The sequence below is a fragment of the Vombatus ursinus genome, unplaced genomic scaffold, assembly GCF_900497805.2.
Source record: "Vombatus ursinus unplaced genomic scaffold, bare-nosed wombat genome assembly UNPS02014816.1, whole genome shotgun sequence".
Lineage (NCBI taxonomy): Eukaryota > Metazoa > Chordata > Mammalia > Diprotodontia > Vombatidae > Vombatus > Vombatus ursinus.
The window spans coordinates 18433896-18454539 of record NW_020954594.1 but is presented as its reverse complement, the minus strand read 5'-3'; the positions used below and the strand labels follow the sequence as shown (position 1 = coordinate 18454539).

The window sequence follows — 20644 nt, the reverse complement described above, 5'->3', positions numbered from 1 at the left end:
AAATAATGTGAAGACCTGGCGCATTAACCTAAACTGTCTCCATTATACATCTACAACTACTGAAAAATGTACCTGAAAATGAGTAAGGCTAAAACTTAATCACAGACGCACAAATAAATAAAAAGATATAACAATTTAATGGCTCCCTTTCAGGAATTATGAATCCACATAATCTATTTTTAAAGTTCTCTCTTAGTCTTGTTGGGAACTTGGCTTTAATATAAAGATATATAGCATCTTAATCAAACAGACTATACCTTCACATTTCATGATGACATTTACTTTAAAGCGAGTTTGACATTTCATAAAAAAAATCCATTTTTAATCATTTTCTACTACTTTCTGTACCACAGCCTACTTTATTTCTGCTAAAAAAAATTCAAAGATATTGAATACATGTTTTCCTATTAGTAGAAAATGCTTCATTTATTTCCCTAGATTTCATAAAGACTATGTTTTTATTTAGCCTGGAAAAAAAAATTAGTTCATAGCTGTGTATTTTTTCTACATATAATCCTTACTGAACAACAACAACAAAACTTGATACAAATAAATTGTGGCTTAAGAGAGGGGAAAAGTGCTCACCACAGTGGAATTCATCAACTCCATCTTCACAGTCTTTCTGTCCATCACATATCCAGGTGTTCAAAATACATCTTCCACTAGGACAACCAAAGTAATTCTCTTCACATTTGGGTTTGCTTTGAACTGTGATAAAATATAGAATGTAATATCAAATTAAATCATTTAAAACCAACTGTTTTCTCAATGTCAGAGGATAAATAAGTATTAATACCTATCTTTTGTATTCAGGGTTTAGGGTTGGGGAACTGGAAAGGCTGTGTTAGAGTAATCAAAAGTAAGCAAAGCAAAAGAAAATCAAATTATTGTCTCTATCTAGGGTCACAGATTGAAAGAATTGATTTATTTTATATACTTTTATATGGCAAGAAAAAAATGTTTTTAAGAGCCTATGAATAGTTTAGGAGTCAAACTTTCTACTACTGAAAATCGTTTATTCCATTAATTGATACCCTGATTTTTTAGAATATTGCAGAAGTATTTAAGCTTAAGAATTGTACTGAAATACTTCATCAATCCAGTTTATGAAGAATTGATTTTCTCCTTTCCCCTGCCATCACTTATTGCCCCAAATCCAGTTTGACATAGACATATCATTGCTCCTAGCACTGATTGGCAAGTTGTCAGTTGACTGACATTTTAACAGCAAGCATTGGAATATATAGAAAAGAAGGGGAAAAAATGATTTCTTTTCCCTATTTTAACATGGCTGAATTTTCTACTTTTTAATTGTTTAAAAGGAATCAATATTTCAGTTATGGCAAAAGTTAATGCTTTTATTATCTTAAAAACTAAGTAAAAAAAAAACATCCGGTCTCCACTCCCTCCACCTCACCATACACACTTTCAAAAGCTTTTGCTGGTTTTTTTGAGGATATATTATAGACAGAATGATATATATTTAAATCACTATGTTCATGCCAATATGATTATAAATAAAGAAGACACAAATGAACACACACAACATTACATACAAATGCAGTATAGTCATTTCCTTTAAGATTCATTGTTGTGTGCAGTTGAGATATTGAGCAATGTAAACTGAACTAAATCCTGGCACCCCTTTCTCAGGCATAAAACCACCCTCTAGAATCTGAATGCTATGAATTCCATTAGAAATTCAAAGTTTTCTTTTTATCAAACCCTTCCAAAAGAGCCCTAGATTTGTCCATTTGCTCCTCAGTCTGGTTCTGACGTACTCTCCAACTTGGTCTCTTTTTCTTGACCTTGACCATTCAGTTCATGATCTTACATTAGTCAGTTGCAATTGATCTTGGCTTCTAGTTCATCACCTGGAGGTTTTGGGCTCCTCCTTCAGTGGGAATCATTCTGCCTTTTTCTTTCCTGCTTCCCTATCTCATTTTCACTGCAACTTTCTTTCTTTCTTTCTTCCTTCCTTTCTTTCTTCCTTCCTTTCTTTCTTTCTTTCTTTCTTTCTTTCTTTCTTTCTTTCTTTCTTTCTTTCTTTCTTTCTTTCTTTCTTTCTTTCTTTTTTCATCTCTTTCTTTCCGGCAGTCAGGGTTAAATGGCTTGCCTAAGGTCACAAGGCTAGTAAGTTTGTGAGGTCAAATTTGAACTCAGGTCCTCCTTACTCCAGGGCCGCTGCTCTATCTACTGCAACACATACCTGCCCCTCACTGCAACTACTTCAAAATTATTCTCACAATTCTCTGATCACATTTACATAGCCCTTGCTTATAACTGATGAAATTTTCTTGCTTCACTAAAGCCATCTGATGAAACTGCCACACTATAGAGTTCTCTTCTTCCACTTCTCAAATTTTTTTTCAGTATCATCTATTCTCTCTTTCCTTTCTATTTGCCTTGATTCTTTTATCCTTATTCAGCTAATATCTCATCATTTTCCCTTTCATGGCCACATAGTTTGAAAAAGCAGTATGTACCAGATGGCTCTATGTTCTTACCCACAAACTTCCTCCTCTCTACCTTAACACTTTTCAATTTGGTTTTTGTCTTCACTATTCTAATGAAACTCAGTGCCTGGCACATAGTAGGCACTTTACAACTGCTCATGGATTGATTGTTTTCCAAAAGTCCTCCAATGATCTAATTGCCAAACCCAATGACCTTTCTTAGCCTCAATCCTGATTTGCTTTTCTGCAGCAAATGAAAATGTTAACTGCTCCTCCTACTGATATCCTCTTATCAATTGGTTTCAGAGACATGCAGATTACTGGATGTCCTCCTCTTTTAGTGTGCTGGTTCTTCAACCTCTTTGTGATGCCCTAAGATGAAACATCAACAAACCAACTAATATGAGTGGAAGAGAAAGAAAATAAGTGCTTATTAACTGGAAAAATTAACAAAATTAAGGGAAAAACAAATTGATATTTTGTCTGTGATCTCTGTGGTGAGTTCTAGATCTTCAAATGTATATATGATATGTCTATATATGTATTCCTTTCATACTGTAAATCAATCTGTCCTAAGCCAAGTTTATAACCTTTCTTTCATGATATAATTTTTCAGGCTTCATTTTTGTTTTGGGTATCAAAAATTGCCCAGTCTCTCATATTTAAAACTTCAGTTATCTTTAATTCTTCCTTCTCCTTCATTTCTCATAACCAGTGCTTTACAAAATCCTTCCTATCCTTTCTAGCCTGCTCATTATCCTTACATGTATTTCTATTTATATTTACTATCCAGGGTTCTTGTTATTCTTCACTTGGTATATTGTAATCTTAATACATCTCTCCCTCAAGGAAAGACTTAGGGAAGAAAGACTCTGAATGATTTTTGATGACAGATAATTTATAAAATATTCAGTACAGAAAACAACAGTACTCAAAATGATATGTTTTAATAGTTTAATGGTTTACAAATCTTAAAGGACTTTAAAAAATGTTAACTGTTACTGCTACTGTTGCTCCTTTAGACAGAGCACTGAGAGATCTCTGTTCTGTTTCCAGTTTTTCAAGACCTTAAGAGCAAGACTTAAATTTCTTGATGCATGTTTCTTTAGTTATCTCAAAAAAGCGCTACAAATTGGAAATGCAACAAAATAAAGTAAAACTTTCTTGAGTGATATTTTAGCTGCATGTTTGCAAAGGTGGGAGTCAGTATCATTATACAATGTAGGGCTAAGCACAGGTTTTGTGTTAGGTTTTCTGAGTGGGGAGGCAAGAATCACATATTTTGACCATTTTTATGTATCAATTGCTGATTTTAAAAAGACTCATGATGAACTTAAAACATTAAAGGTAAATGATCTAAAGATAGGGTAATCTTGAGAATAATTTGAATTTTCATTAGTGATCACTTACATAACCCATTGAATAAGACAGAACAGCAAAAATAAAATGAGATGGCTACTTTTCATTACTTCCTAATTTGCATTTCCACTTTGAATACACAGACTTAAAATGAATGAATGGCTTCTGCACAGCTGCTCTCTCAATCTTCCAAGTGCAGGTTGTTTTCCTTTCCACAATTACCTGGGCACTTTAATTCGTCTGAGTAGTCTCCACAGTCATTAGAACCATCACATACCCACACTGGCAGTATACACAATGAAGTGGAATTACACTGGATGAATCCTGTGGTTTTTACTCCTAGTTTATAGAAATGTGTGCAGTCTGTGTTACCTAGAAGGAAGTCAAAAGAAAAAAAAAAGTAAAACATCCCATTTGCAGGGATTATGAGCCTTCTGTTGAGGCCACCGACACAAGGTTAAAGAATAGGTAACTTCACTTACAGAAGTAAATATGCAATTATCCTACAACCACAGAGGTTAATTACATATTAGTTCTGGATGGGGTTTCAGTACGAATTTGGACAAGGTTCAGTACAACGCTAAGGATACTCAAGCATGAAAAGAAAATGTAAAGAATCTCCACGTCTTACTGCAGTTCTTTTCGTCTGAAGCATCTGCACAATCAGTGTTCTGGTTGCATCGTGCTGATTTTGGAATGCAAGTCCCATCTGCACAGCGAAACTCAATAGCAGCACAGGTTGAAACTACAAAGGAAAAATAAAGTATACCTACATGTACACAGGAGGCCAAAAGAAATACTGGCACTTCTTATTAAAATAATCTTAATGAAACATTAATTTGATAGTACTCCAATGTATAAATCACACTTAACTCTATATGGTGCCTTATTCTCCACTCATCCTGGCTCTATTGTTCAGTTTAGTGCAATTTAATTAAACCTATATCTACTGAGAGGTGTTACACAAGACTCTGAAACGTACTAGTTTTCCCACTGGTCATAGCACTAATGTCTGTAGTTTTCTTGGCATTCCAAGCCTCAATATTAAAAAAGAAACTTTTCAATACCTCTTTAAAAATGGTACCATAGAGAGTGAGCTGCTAAGCACCCTCAGATCATGCGATGCCATGTTCCCTCCTATTTTTGAGCTTGATATAGACCATGTGACCATGTACAGCACCAAAATACTTATATCTGGGATGTCCTGGTCTTACTAGTGAACATTTATGCTAGCCCACATCCTTGCTAAACTGATGGGAAAGCCAGGTTCTCTATGTTATGATGCTATTCACAGTGGTACAAAATATAGATGTAGTTCTTAACCAAATATTCCTGTGTGGATTGCTTACACATCTATTACTGCATAATTGTTTCTAGCAATATGTTGTGAACAGGTGCTTGGAGTGCTACATAAGTTAAATTAACCTCAGTGAGATCTCTGTTCCAAATTCAAATTTTCACATGTTGATTGTGAGCTAATGTGCAATGTGAAGGGCTTTTTCAATAAAAATGCTTGTGCTACTGTTGATATTTTAAAGAGCTTAATTATAAATAGAAGCTGCATCCATAGAAGCTGTATCAGTTGCAAATGCTTTAAAATGTTATCTTAAATATGCAAATTTTACTCAAGGGTGTGTATGCCATTTGCTTGTACTTTATAATGCACTGCTTTTATTATACCTTCAAATTGCATCTTTATTTGTGTTTAAAGGATGATTAGAATAAATGTTTTATATGCAATTTGCAATTGTAATTATCTTACTTTCACCTCATTAAAAATATCATCCTAATATACAAAACAATTGTCATTGCCAATAGAGATAAATGCATTGTTTGAAAAAGAGAAAAAGGAGTATGTCTCTGAAACTATTTTTATTTCTGAGAAGGCAAGATAAAATGTAACCATTCTCATCTTTTACATTAATCTCCTATGTGCATTCTCTCTATTGATTTTAAGGAAATTAATGCTCAAATGTTTTTTTTTTTCCTTTTGGAAGGAAGCAGCAGATAGAAAATACAAACTATAGATAATATTAACCAAAAAACCCTTTATGTTTCTCTGGAATGTGTTATTTGCAATCTGTGCCCAATTTATGAACAGGCCGGGCTCCAAAATCTCATTAATAAATCAGTTGTTTGGAAAATGCATTTTCCCATAGAAACAGCATTAAGTTAGGTTCCTAGGCCCCAAGTCAACTCAGAAGAGCCTATTTAAACTATATTGTACTTGAAATATAATATGAATAGCATTAATCAACTAACCACCATATATAATAATGTTTTCATGGGAAAACACACACATAGTTCTAATCTGAAATGCTAAGCACAAAGCATCAGGATTGAGAATGAGGACTCTCCCAGAAATAAGACACTAGTAGGGGTTTCAATGGAGAAGAATGAATCTGATAAGGTTTGAGTATATAATAGTGAGGCTCAGAGACAGGAGCTAAAGTATAGGAATCATAGAAACTCATGTGGAAAGGACTGCTGAGGCTGGGCTCCTTTGAGGAATCAGGGGTTCAAAAGGTGGCATGGAGGTCAGGTGCTGAAGAAGCTGGGGAAGAATGGCAACACGATAATTATTTTCCCAATTTTCTCTATCTTCTCCTTTTATTTATTAATTTTTCTAATATCAGCCTATCTATTGAAGACTCCATGCCTCACCCCTGGGGTGAGGGGTGAGGTATAGATGATAGCTAGGGGAAAAGAGAAGAGTAACAATGAGCAGTGGGATGAATCAAGGTGACAAGTGCCCTCTATAGTATCAAAAAGAAGGAGGAGAGGGGCAGCTAGGTGGTGCAGTGGATAGAGCACTGGCCCTGAAGTCAGGAGGACCTGAGTTCAAATCTAGCCTCAGACCAAACACTTGACACTTACTAGCTGTGTGACCCTGGGTAAGTCACTTAACCCCAATTGCCAAAAAAAAAAAAAAAAAGGAGAGTACAGAAAAGAAATCTGTAGCAGTAGCAGGTAGTAAAGACAAACTCTGAGTAAGGGACTAACTGTATTGCTATATTTTTCCAAGCAAGTGCACCATCCTAGCATCGTTTTGCTCGTTTTAATAGTGAAATCGATTTCTTCATTATGCTTATTTTTAAGGGAGAAAGACTATGGACTCTCTCATTTATCAAGTGAATAAGGAAGCTTAGTGACCAATCCTCCTCAAGTAATAAGGCACTGAAAATGGAGAAAGGAAAAAAATACTATCCAAGTAATAGCAAGTCAAATAAAAATAACCATGCCATTCGTTTCCGATATTCTGTAGTAGAAAGTCTATATATTGTCGTAAGACAACATGAATGAGAATATGCATTAACACCAAGAATGGGAATAAGTGTAACTGGTTGCTCAAAGTGGCAAAAGAGGATTGAAACTGCCCTAATAGATATTTTCCTGATCCTTTCCTTGTCCTCAGTGAGTTGTCTCCAAGTCAATTATGACTTGATAAAACAAGATACCAATTCTATTGTTCTTCTTAGTATCTCTATACATATTCCTTGGAAATAAACCATGTCAATTTCTCTTCTCAAAGTATTTATGCCAGCCAGCCTGTGACTAAGCAAGACTGACAATGAAATTATATATATATATATGAAATATGTATGTATATATACACAAACACATATATAATTAATTTGCTGTGATATATCTGTACTTTTACTTTCAAATTAAATTTCTTTTGCCTTATTTTGCTGTCTAGACTGTAAGAGAGGAATGTCTGCACCAAAAATAAGTATAAAAAAAAGCCACATATTTCCTTTAAATCAGTTGTTCTCTCTATATGAAATCTTCAAAATTTTGTTGTGAACTTAAGAAAACAGCTTGAGCTTCTCTTCTAACAGTCTTAAAAACTATTTAGTCCTCCAGTCCACCCAGTGGCATTGAGCATCAAAAAAGAAAAAAAAACTTTTTATGGGGAACAATTTACACCCTTCTCAAAAAGATCAGGATGGATATGTAGCCTCTCTATTTTTAGTCACCTGTGTACCCACATAAATGATAGGGAAATAAAGTATGACAAAACCTCTGGGGAACTCCTTGGATGTCCCAAGATAGTATGACTAGCAATACTCAAGAATTTTATTCATGAAAAATAATTTATAAAGGTAGATGAACAAAATACTTATCAGTTTTCTTTAAAAGATAAAAGGCAGAAAATAAGTCTTATTAACATCCCTTTGCACCCTGAAGTCTTGGTCTCTGCCCTGATGGACTCATAAAAAAGTAACATTAATGGTGGCCAGAAAAGCAGCAATCACTTCATCTTATGGATAAAGAAATGGCTTCAACTAAACAAATTCCCTCAAAATCCTTTCAAACTTTAATTGGAGTGCTTATGGACTTTGTACAAAGTAACAGAGAAGGAGTCACTCATTACTGGGTAAAGAGAGTTTTCTCACCTGGGCATTTCATAGATTAATAAAATGACAGGTAAAGTAATACAAATTCTATGAAGTCTTATCTATTACTGCATCTATAAGTCTTTATGATTGTGTGTGTGAATGTGTGTGTGTGTGTTGGGAAGTGGGGTGTTACATGCACCATTTCAGAGGAGAGATGACCAAGGAATAGGGTTAGTGAGGGGCTAGATTCTACAGTCTAGAGACTATTCTTCCATTTCCTCTAGTTCTTGTCCCATGCTGTTTCACAAGAACACCGATGAGTCTATGCTTTGTGACCTAGCTGGATTATCAGAAATTAAATCAACATCTTATCCAACATGATCTTGGGAAGAAGTACTGTTATAATTCTTCTGGAAGCAAATGGCAGAAATGAACTATGTGTGGCTGAACATTAAAACAAAAAGATATCATAATTACTCCTCTTATATTGGCAAAAATTAAATACTTGTTGATTTTGAGTGAGATTTTCAAGGCTTGATTAAAGCTATTAATTCCCAGGAATGAATTCAAATTTGTCTTAATTCCTACAAGAATACTTTAATTATATACAAGAGAGACCTATGCCCAGTCAACATTACCCTATGCTGACACCTGCAATCAAGACATGGAATTTCACTTCAGCAACTACATGATTAATATTGCTATTAACATTATCATTATTTATTATAATACACCATGACTGATGAATAAAAAAGATACAATTTGTGAATTTACTCATTGTTCTTTCCAGCTATTCACATATTCACACTGTACCAGAAATATCAATTATGTATACTGGATCTAGGTAAAAAAATCATTTAATTTGAATTATGATTATTTTAATAAATTCTGCTTATTGGCATTAGGAAAAATTAAAGCAGTTTTTGTGTCTATTTTTAATTCTTCTAGAAATAATATCACTTCAGTCGGTCAATCAATAAGTATTTGTTGCTTCCCTGCCATATGGTAGGCATTGCCATTTATAATCTCAACCAAATTAATGGATTTTCTATAAACCATTTTTCTAACTAAACTTTTTCCTCCCTAAGGACTCTTTATGATAGTTTAGTAATTCTTTTATATTACTGTTGATAACAATTTTTCCTATATGTATATATATTTCTTAATATTCTATTTTCTACTTTTTAAAATTTTCATAATGTCTCCTAACCCTTAATTTCTCATTCCACTAGCTACATATAAATAAACAAATTTTCTAGCTCTTTTCCTGGAGTTTTTTTTTTTTTTTTTGCTTTTCCTTCCCTTTTTTCCAGAGTCATAGCTACTTGCTCCCCCTTTGCTACCCCTAGCATTTTGGGTTATTAACTAAACTATACTATCTCTTTGGGTTCTTTTTCACTTACATATGAAATAAGCCTATTATTAATACTAGTGTTTAGGTGTCCTAAAATTATGCCCTAATGCTCTACCATATCATATTTTTTATCTTAAATGATTGACTCTCAATAAAATACATCTGTTTATATAGCATCAAGCATATGGTACATAAAATAGAGCAATCCCTAAGTCCATGAAATCAGGGACCTGAAATTGAGGATACCAATGCTGCTTCATTAGTAGCTAATAAGAGAACATGGCTTCCTTGACCAGTTAAAAAAAGTACCTGAGGCCCATATGTGTACATCATCTACTCACAGAAAAGAATAGCCCAACCTGATAATTTTATGAATGAGGAAACTGAGACTCCATGAGCTTAGGATAATCATGAGTAGCATTTCCAGGATTTCAAATATAATAAACAAATATAATTTTAATTAATAATTATAGTGTATTTATAAAAATTATAATAAATAAAATTTCAAATAAAATGATAAATAAAAATTTGTCTTGGAGTCAAAAAAGAATCATTTATCTTCCTCCCTGCCACCATCAAAAAAGCAAAGGGAAGAGGGGGAAAGGTGGAAGAGGATATCGTTTTCCCTACTCTGCCCTTCTCCTATCCAGCAAACTCTTCTCAGGCTTAATACTGAATATTTTCATTTTTGAGGTTAACTTTCACTTCTACTTTCTAACATTAAAAAAGATAGGATGAAAAGAAAGACATAAAGTATGATTCCATGTCTCCACCAACCCCTTCCACAACCTTTAGAGATGGCTCCACAAATAAAACTTTAGTAAATATGTTTGAAGATTAAATTACCTTTTAAATCAGTCAACAAATATTTATTGAATGACTTCAATTTACAAGTCAGTAGACTTGGTGAATAGAGAGGTTAAAAAGAGAAGACAAGAGTCTAATAATAATAATAAAGCTAGCATTTATAAAGCACTTTAGGATTTTCAAACTACTTTACATATGCTAATACATTTTATTAGAGGGAGTAATTTATAATCTGGTTGTAGAACAAAGATATATCAACAGAGAAGTTAAGAGATAATTTTCACGAAAAGGAATATAGCACAGTGAACTGGTCACAGAGCAATGAAGATCTAAGTGCTTTAGGCAATTCTTTAAGATTATAAAGTTGCTGAGAAAGTGATGATCTCAATAGCAGAGGAAGTTCCCTCAATAGGAAATTCACTGTTATCAAAGAAATTACAGATCTAGTCAATATCCCTATCCAACTACAGGACTGCATATCAAATTAATGGCACGAAAAATGATAGTTCAGAGGATGAAGAATTCATCGTGGGTCAGGGAAGACTTAAAGGAAGAAGTGAAACTTGACACTGAGTGTAGACGAAGTATGTACATGACTTTAATAGGAAGATAAGGGAAGACAGGGTAGATGCAGTGGGGTGCTGGAGCCAACTCATACTCACCTGTGAGATCCAAACGTTAAATTTTCATTTTGAGCATTAATACCACTGAAAAAGGCAAATGCTATAAATCAAGGCTTGATTTGTTATTCTGTTGATTTTTAAGACTTAAAAAAGATTTTAAAGACTTTGAAAAGTGATTAAGAAAAGCTTAATAATGGGGATTAAACTTAAAAGTGTGTCATGAGTACATTTTTTTTTTCAGACAGCCAGTTGCTAAAAATTTACCAGCACAACCCTAAGTAGATGTGATATTTTGAATAGAAGAAACAACACAATCAAAGATGACTGATCAGTTTGGCTGGTATGTACCAGAAAATGTGTGAAAGAGTTGTCGGCAAATTGACTGGAAAGGTATGTTGGCAGGAGACACTAGAAGGCCTTAAATGCCAGCAAGCTTATAGAGTTCAGATTTTATCTTGCAGGCAATAGAGAATCATAAAGATTTCTGGAGTAAGAAATGGACATGATTAAAAACAGGTTTTAATAACTGATCTGAGTGAAATGTGTATGATAGAGTAGGGAGTGAGAGGAGGCAGGGAGACCAATAAGTACTGTATTAATATAGAGATGAAATGATAAGGGTCTGGACTATGGCAATGGCAGAATGAAAAAGAAGAATGTCTATGTGACATTTCAATGGAAGAAGAAATAGAAATGAATGATTGCTATGATAGAAGAGGCAGACAAAAGAATCAAAGATCCCTCCTAGTGTTGGAACCAAGATGACAAGTTGATGGTGAGGCTATTAGCAAAAGGTAGAAAGTCACATCAAGGACTCAGTTTAGGGTGAGTGGGGTATGATGAATGAAGTAGCAGACATACTGAGTGTTAGGTGATTGCACAATACGCAAAAGGAAATATCTCATAAGTAGTTCAAGATGTGGAAAAATCAAGAGCAACATTTAATAGGAGAGAAACAGAGCTAACAAAGAAGACAGAGGATTTATTTGAGATAACATTTTAACAAACTTCCCATAGTGAAACAAAAAACATTACATTTTTAACTATGAACTTGTAGAAATGGCAACTCATATTTACCTTTACAATCTAGTTCATCAGAATTATCCCCACAATCATCTTCACCATCACATAACTTGCTATTTGGAATACAACGGCGACTATAGCAGTGTTTGAAACCTCTTCGGCAACTTCTGTTTTCTGTTAATTAAATTGATAAAAATCAACAAAATTAATTTAAAAAGTAGCCTAAATTTATAAAGGATATTAAGCTTCTACATTTATATCTTGTCCCATTTGATCCACACAAAAACATTTTGATGTAGGTAGTACACAAAGTGTCCCAAAAGTCTCAGTGAAGTGGTAAGCTTTAATAACTTCCAAAGTACAAATGCTACAAACTTATGGAAACGTGATTTGAAAATTTAATTATTTCAATTTATTTTATATTTATTTAATTTCATTAATTTTAACAATATAAGAAAGCACAAAGAATACACAAAAAATACAAGAAAGAACACCTATCAGTTTACATTCTGCATGTGTTATTTTCTGACTGACACTAGAGGAGGTTCTCTTATATGACCACCTCAAACACATGACCTATATCCATTAGACTTTTTTCAATGGGGTCACATCAAAACTATCATGTTTGCATCCAAACCTCATTCTCTGGATGATCTTGAGGCTATTTGTATCCTTTTAGTTGCTAAATAGTAGCTGATAACAAGTTTTTACAAAATTTGAAAATTGACTAGAATAATGTACTGCACAAGATGGTGGCTATGTCGAATTGTAATAAGAAAGACATCCATATTTTGAAATTTTAAATAATTAACCATTCAAATGTTAATTTTTTAACATTTGTAACATTTATGTTCTTGAAGTTATTAAAACTTAAAATTGTACTCAGACTTATTATCCTCATTTTACAGAAGAGGAAACTATGTCTCAGATGATTAAAGTGACTTGGAGGAGATTACAGGGCTAGTAAGATGACTCTGAGGCCAGTGGTTTTAGCAACTGTGCCCCAGAATGCCTCTTGATATGAAGGCCTCCTGACATAGTATTCTTGCCTATATCAGGGAAACAGGAAAGTCAACAGAGAGAGAACCAAACTCAGTGTAGATGGAGTCAGATATTAGCCAGAAAGAAACTATCCTCCAGTCTTCTGTCTCTTCTATTTCCTCTATGAAAGAGAATGTTCTTCAGACCTGGTAGCACTTATAGTACAAATATACTTAATAAATATTTGAATCTCAAGATAAATTAATTTAAGTCCTCAATAAATTTGTAACTCAATCCTAGTGAGCTACATTTCTGGGTACTAAAGGAACTTTGGAATATGGAAGATAAGCTTCTCTTGATTACCTCTGAAAAGAGAATTTACTGCAGTACTAGAGCTGGGCAAATGACTCAATTTCCAGATAAGAAGGAAAGTGTATTCTTAAAACTATAGACTGCTAAACTTAAGTTGAATTCCTGCCCATGTTCTAAAATATATTATTAAAGGTACAGTTACTGAACTCATAGAAAGGGAAATACTAAGAAATGGCACAGGTTAAGCAGGGACAAATCATGCCAGGATAATTCTATTTTCTTTTTTGAAGAGATTTATGAGACCATTTGATATGAGGAATACCATGGGTATAGTATTTGTGGATTTTATGTAATTGAATCCCATAATATACTTTTTAAGAAAATACAAAATTATGGGTTGGAGGATATTACAGCTTGGTAGATTTGAAAATGCTCTGAAAAGTAGTGATTAAAGTAGTGTAAATCTAGAAAGACATCTTTGGTAGAGTGTCCCAGTATTATGTCATTAACTCTGTTCTGGCCAACATTCTACTTGAATGATGATAAATGAACACTGTCATCAACTTTGGTCACTATGCCTCTCAGGTTTTTTGTCAATTGAAAATGTGATAAGCATGCCGTCTATATATGCACTCAAGCCAATTGATAAAATTTTAGAACAGCACAGGATCAATTATGGACCTCTATGGATTTCCATTAGGGACCTCCTTCCTAGTCTACAGTGATCCATTAATGACTACTTTTAAAGTCTCACATTGATTTCTCATTCCACCTAACCATGCTCTGAAATAGCCTACTTCCATTCATCTTGCCTACAAGTATAATATGAAAATTTTGATAAATGCTTTGTTGAAACCTAGATAAATGATGTCTAAAAAATAACCCTGACTACGAGTCTAGTACTGCTTCCAGAAGAAGAAATGAGGTCAATTTAGCATGATTTATTTTCTATAAATCTATGTTGACTCAGTGATCACTGCTTCTTTCTACATGTTCACCAGTCGTTCCTTTATTAATATATTTCAGATTCCTTGCAAGGAATTGAACTGAAGCACACTGTAATTTTCACAATCCATTCTTCCTCTCTTTTTTAAGATTAGAACAACAGTTGCCTTTTTCTAGTCCTGTGGCACCTCTCCCACACCTCACTTCTTTCAAAGATAAGTGATTGTGTCTCAGCAATCACATTCACAAATTCTTTGGGATCCTGTGATATAATCTGTCTGGGTGGGGTGAGTTGAAGTCATCCAGTGCAGTCAGATGTTCCCTTATTCTTTCCTCCTTGTTTATCTTAGTTTTGAACTCTTTATTAAGCATTTATGTTCTATTTAGAATTTATTGGTAGTAGATTCCTTCCCAGTAGTTAACCAAGAAATCTATCTATAAATTACTGAAGCCAGGGACCTGAATTTAAAGGGCAGAGGGAAAGGTAGCATGAAGATTGATGGACAAGTAGATTATAACATGGATCCTGGTAGGTTTTGGTCTAAAGTTGGTGAATGGAAGCAGTATGTGAATGCCATCAGAAAATTCCAGGTTTTGTTATTCAGGAGAAAAAAAAATACTGTACTCTATCTTAATATGCTCAAAGACAATGTCCACCTTTGTAAAACATTTTCACAAATGAATTCAAGAAATACAATAAAATAATCATGTAGAAAACAATCACTTGGAAAGGAATCATTAATATCACTAGAATAATAATAATAAAACAATAACAATAGTGCCTTAAGGTTTACATTACATACATTATCCCATTTGAATAGTAAAGATGTGTTTAAGACACTTACCACAGTATAGCAGTTTTTCATCAGATTTATCCTTACAATGAACAATGCCATCACAGGTTAGTTGGTAGTCAATGCACTCACCATTCCCACATTCAAACTCAGAATAAATGTTGCAAGATGAATTCTTGGCTAGAATGAGAATAAAAATTATTTTCCCTGTATAAACTTTTGCAATTCAGTCACAAGTAATAATTTAAGAGTACTTGACTCTGCACACACTGATAAAGAAGTGCCAATATTTTATTTGAATAACCATATGCTAATGATATGTGGCATTAAGCAAATGGGGAGAGAACCATTTGGCCTGGGCTATAGCTTCATGGCTCAGTGGATATAGTGCTGAGCCTGTAGTCAGCAAGATTGGAGTTTAAACCCGGCCTCAGACACTCACTTTGTGACCCTGGGCAAGTCACTTAATCTCTGTTTGCCTTAATCCACTGGAGAAGAAATGATAAACTGGTATCTTTGCCAAGAAAATCCCATATGGGGTCACAAAGAGTTGGACATGACTGAATGACTGAACACCTAAATTTAGCAAGTAAAGACATTGCATTATAAAACATTAGATATGCTTATCATTGTCAATAGTGAGTATTAAAAAAAAACGAAAAACAAAAAACAAAACAAAACAAAACTAGATTCTGTCCTTTTGAGGTATAGTGGATGTACTAAGTAGTATAATGGATAGAGTGCCAAATATGGAGTCAGAAGATCTGAGTTCAAATCCAGTCTGAGACACTTACTAGTTGTGTGAATCTAGACAAGTCACTGAACTTCTTTGAGCCTCAGTCTCCTCACATGTAAAGTGGAGATAATAATAGTATCTATCTCCCAGGGTTGTTGTGCCAGCACTTATCTCAGTGTCTGACACATAGTAGGCACTTAATAAATGTTTACTGACTGACTAATTATTATTGTTATAAGGATCAAATGAAATTACATTTGTAAAGCACCAAGGAGACCTTAAACAATTATATAAATTACATATCACAATATTTTATTATATAAATTATACAAATATATAATTATGCTAAATTATATAAAAGATATAAAATAAATTTATATATAAAAATTGTATAAATACATAAAAGTTATTATTGGTATGTTTTTATAGATGAAAACTAGGAAAGCATTTGTTAACTACATATATACCTATATTACCTCATTTGATACCTGATATATTTTGTGCCCTATTTTGTTTTCATGGAACTTGTTTTTCTATGACTATGGGATTTTTTAAGTGATTATGAATATGCTTCAGCATATTATAAACAATATCTTATATGTAAGTGATTTTGTGTGTGTGTATATAAATATATGCATATATATATATATATATATACACATAAGATGAGAAAACAGTATAAGCTGGACATATATTAAGAGTGATTAAGATAACATCTGGACAGACCAAATGTTCCACTACTACCAACACAAAGTTCAAAGGTCTCCATTACATAGGGTGTCTCCTCTTTGGATGATTTATGGGAACACATCAACAAGAGTCATACAGATAGAGAAAGGGTGAATGAGTTACAGTCTATATCAAGGGAGAGAGTAGTCACATTGATAAAATGACAGATCCATTAAATCACTAAAGGAGAAAAGTTGAGGCATCTAAAGTTGGAGGTAGTCAGGGCCTCCTTAGAGTTGTCTGCTTAGGAATTTAATTAATGAGTGACCCTTGTAGACATGCATAAAAGTAGACAATGCCAAAAACCTCCATTACTCCCTCTCAGTGTTTTCTACCTTCCTTAATCAGTACACCCAGACTCTGTTGTCCCTAGAACTAAAACTATTACTGCTATGTTAGGAAGCTGGAGTCTCAATTATTCACACAGCCCTACCCTCAGGACCCTGTGCCCATGGGAGCCATAACCACTGGAGGTATTTCCAAATACTTCCTACCTTATCCTTTACCCTAGCACCTTAAAAACCTCTTTAGGAACATTAGCTGAAGTCACTGATTTCACAACCTTACCTTTACCTGTCTTGCTTCTCACTAAAGTACCTGCCTCCTTGAACCAAATATCTAGTCCACCATACCTTTCTTCTACCAAGCCCACATCTATTCCTTAACTAATAGCTCTCTGTCCAAATCCCTGATAGAATCATTTGAGTAGGAAAAGAGGAAAGCTGAGTCCGCAGTTGGTAGGATTGAGGATGATGGGTTAGGGGGCAGAACAGGATATATACTAATGTCATTGCTAGGTGGAACTCAGAATGAATCTTCATAGAACCAACACTGGCAATTATAATATGACAGTGCTGACTAACTGTATACTTCCAGCATGCAAGAGACTAACCCTTCAGTGTTGTTGTAAGTGGTGATGTAGAGATACTTCAAGGCAGAGCCACCTATTTGGATAATAGATGCCTGGGACAACTTACCTGGCCTAGCAATAATGTTTTGACCAGTTCTCAGAAGCCAAAGAATAAAGCAGGGACTTTAAATAAAGGAGAAGCAGAATTAACAGTTTTTGGAGAGAGTGAAAACACATAACCAATATATAGTCAAGAGTCATGTTTAGAAGTCCAGGATCAAAGTAAATGTAGATATCCTGGGCATCCCAGAAAAGCCAGTTTCAGTCCAGTTTCAGGCTTTAATAGCTTAAAATTGCAACAGCTTAAAGTTTTAAATTATTAACAGTTAAAATTGCACTAAGACCTTTGGGATACCTTGTCTTGCCGTAAGGATTGAAAGCCAGAGTTAAGGAGAGTAAAAGTTATGTTTACTTTCCAAAGTCAAGGTCCAGATAACCAGATGCCACTATCAGATGACTGGAATGGAACAAGATGGTACTGGAAAATTCTCAAAACACAGACTGAAATAATTTTACCATCTTGGCTTTCAAAGCTGGCTGTTCAGGGGCATGAAGAATTTAAAGCTCTGTTCACCCCATGGAGCCATGTGAGGCCTGATAGGTTGTATATTACTAGTAGCAGTACCATTCAGCTGTATTATAGATAAATAAGCTTTCATGTGCTAGACTGAAAATATAACCACCTTTTATAACTTTGCTTCTATGGGAAAACACATCATGAGGGCCAAACCAATGAATTACCACTGAACGTCTGGGACATATGTTCTTTGTGCTCTCTTTTTTAGCACTCCCAATCAGTGCCATGTTGATTCATTCACTAACGAAATTTGACCTTATTAATTATGGCTGAGCTAATTAGAATCCCATTTATCTATCCTAATGCAGGAAAGTGAGTTTAATTTTTTTTTAATTTGTTCTCATTTTTAATTTTAATTATTCTTGATTTCTTATTAATCCTTCTTCTGTAGCCATTTAATTGAGACAGTATTAAAGTCACTGATATTGTTTGAGCTTTCTAATGTTTAGAGGCTTTATTTTTTAACTATTTCTTGGAGTTAATACAGTGATCACCTCTACCCTGATCACACTTTGCAAAATAATGCTTTCTTCATTACTTCAGGTATCTGCATTCCACTGTAGTGTTTATTAAATGAGCGGGTGGCTTAGCAACTGGTGAAAAGCCTTTACAAACATGGCTTCCTAGATGGTTTTGAGATGACCATCTAAGCATAGGCTAGGCTCAAAGCCTTTACTACTTCTCAGGATTTATTAGACTCAATGTACTCATAGTCATGCCACAAAAGGATAAGATATTTGTGAAAGTAACTTTTAGCAAAAGTGACAAAAACAGATCTTAGTAAGTTTCTAAGTCCTTTTCACACAATAGTCCCACCTCCATACCTTTGCACTGCTTGTCACTAATGTACGGAGTACACTCTCTCATAGATTCCTTCATTTCTTTTAAGAGGCAGCTCAAGAGTCATCTTCTACACAAACCTTTCCTGGTCCCCGTACAGTTTCGAGTACCCACCCATTCCCACAAAATCACCTTTTATCTATTGCTTATATCTGCACATAAATGTCTATCCTGATAGTTTGTAAAGTTTTGGTGGCAGAGACCATGCTACTTGGTTTTCCCAACACCTAGCACAGTGCCTAAAATATAGTGGACAGCAATGCTTGTTGATTGGTGGACTGCAAGTTTCATACCCAGACCTTTTATGCCCTTCTATTCGCTCCTTCTCATGATTTCTCCTTTTATAAGCATCACTAAGAAAATTAAAAATAGATGAGGCTTTGGGATAGTGGATAGGAGGATGAAGTAGGTATCCATGGACTGCTTTTATCAATGACTATTACAAGAGGCTAAAGACTCCAATGTCTTCCAACCTAGCAGAATTTTATACCAGCGGTATAGAAATCAGTGCCCAGCCTCAGCAACTTTTTGAAGCTGTACAACATGGCTATTTAGCAGGTTTGGCAGTTATAAGAAATTCAGTAAGAGTCTATAGCCCTGTGTTAGTACAACTGTGCATGTCAGAATTGATGGCAGCCTGTCTGACCCACTCCCTCTCACCAATAGAGTAAAGCAGAATGGCATAATAGGGACAGTTTTATCCAGTCTATTTTACTGCTAGCCTAGGTCTGTGCAGTACACAAATAAGCCTTGCTGTTTTGATTGAAGGCAATACTTTGCTTCCAACCTGTGGTGACCTGTGAAGAAACATGAGTGACTCTAATGCTTGGCTTATGCCAGAGGCTTACAGATGGGATTGGATCCACAATATTAAGGCTGTGACTACAAAGGCAAACTGAAGTGGGCAGTTTCCACAATTATCTGAGTATTCAGGAAGGAATTGCTCGTAAGGGAAAAGGAAGATTTGGGAGCCTGAATCACCTAGACTGGCTGCCTGTACTTATAATTCACAGCATCATCACATTCACTTTGATGTAGGCTAGGAATAAATCAGCCTTTCTATATTTATTCCTCCTTTTTGCAAGGAAGAGATGCTTTTATGTTGAAATTCCACTCATAAAATGAGGATGCACATGCTCATGTCTTTAGATTTCCCTCACCCTTTAGAGTTCAGTAGTTCTTCATGATAAGATATTTGTACTAGCCAGATGCTATAACATAGCCCTGTTAGGTAGGTCATTAATACTGAGCTCAGGGGTAAGTACAGAATTCACCAAAGGTGGGGCTGAATAACATTTTTTTAACATCACTTCATTGCTGGGTATTCATTTTTATGACCTTGATATGCAAGGACCAATAAGGTTATTGTTATTTTCAAAGATGAGGAAACAACAGACAAGGAAATAGACTTTGAGAAGGGAAATGTTAAGGAATTCCCATATCCTAAGAGTTGGGTTCATCATTTTCTGATAGAGATAACTCTACTTCCTATCTTCTTTGAATAAAATTATCCTCAATCTAGTCAAAGGAAAGGGTCTGTTTTTCTGCTGTCTGCTATAACTCCTGGAAAGATCAGAACAGTCAAACCTTTATTTATTTTGGAAATGGAATCGGAAACTTTGCTGTTAATAAGTATATAGTGTAACTGTGCTAATTAGAGACCAAAATCCCTTTTGGAAGTATAAACATCATGCAGTGCTGCCATGCTACCTTCTTAATTAACAGTATGAAAAATACAGCAAATAGGTTGCATGATCTATTCTCTCTCATTTACATTTTGTGACTCATTGGAAGTGGTTTCATCTCAAAGCTCCTGATCCACTGTCTAAACACACTATAGTTTTCATTTACCTTT

The 20644-nt window shown here is 34.5% G+C and overlaps 1 protein-coding gene across 1 annotated transcript in view; it reads right to left on the bottom strand.

Moving 5' to 3' along the window:
* Positions 1–20644, bottom strand: part of LRP1B (LDL receptor related protein 1B) — a 2189733-nt gene that overhangs the window by 380056 nt on the left and 1789033 nt on the right. The window contains exons 46-50 of the mRNA XM_027835590.1: positions 15049–15177; positions 12020–12139; positions 4447–4560; positions 4038–4187; positions 586–708 (exon numbers count right to left, since the gene is read on the bottom strand). Coding sequence (XP_027691391.1) covers positions 586–708; positions 4038–4187; positions 4447–4560; positions 12020–12139; positions 15049–15177 — 636 coding nt within the window. The remainder of the gene's footprint in view (positions 1–585; positions 709–4037; positions 4188–4446; positions 4561–12019; positions 12140–15048; positions 15178–20644) is intronic.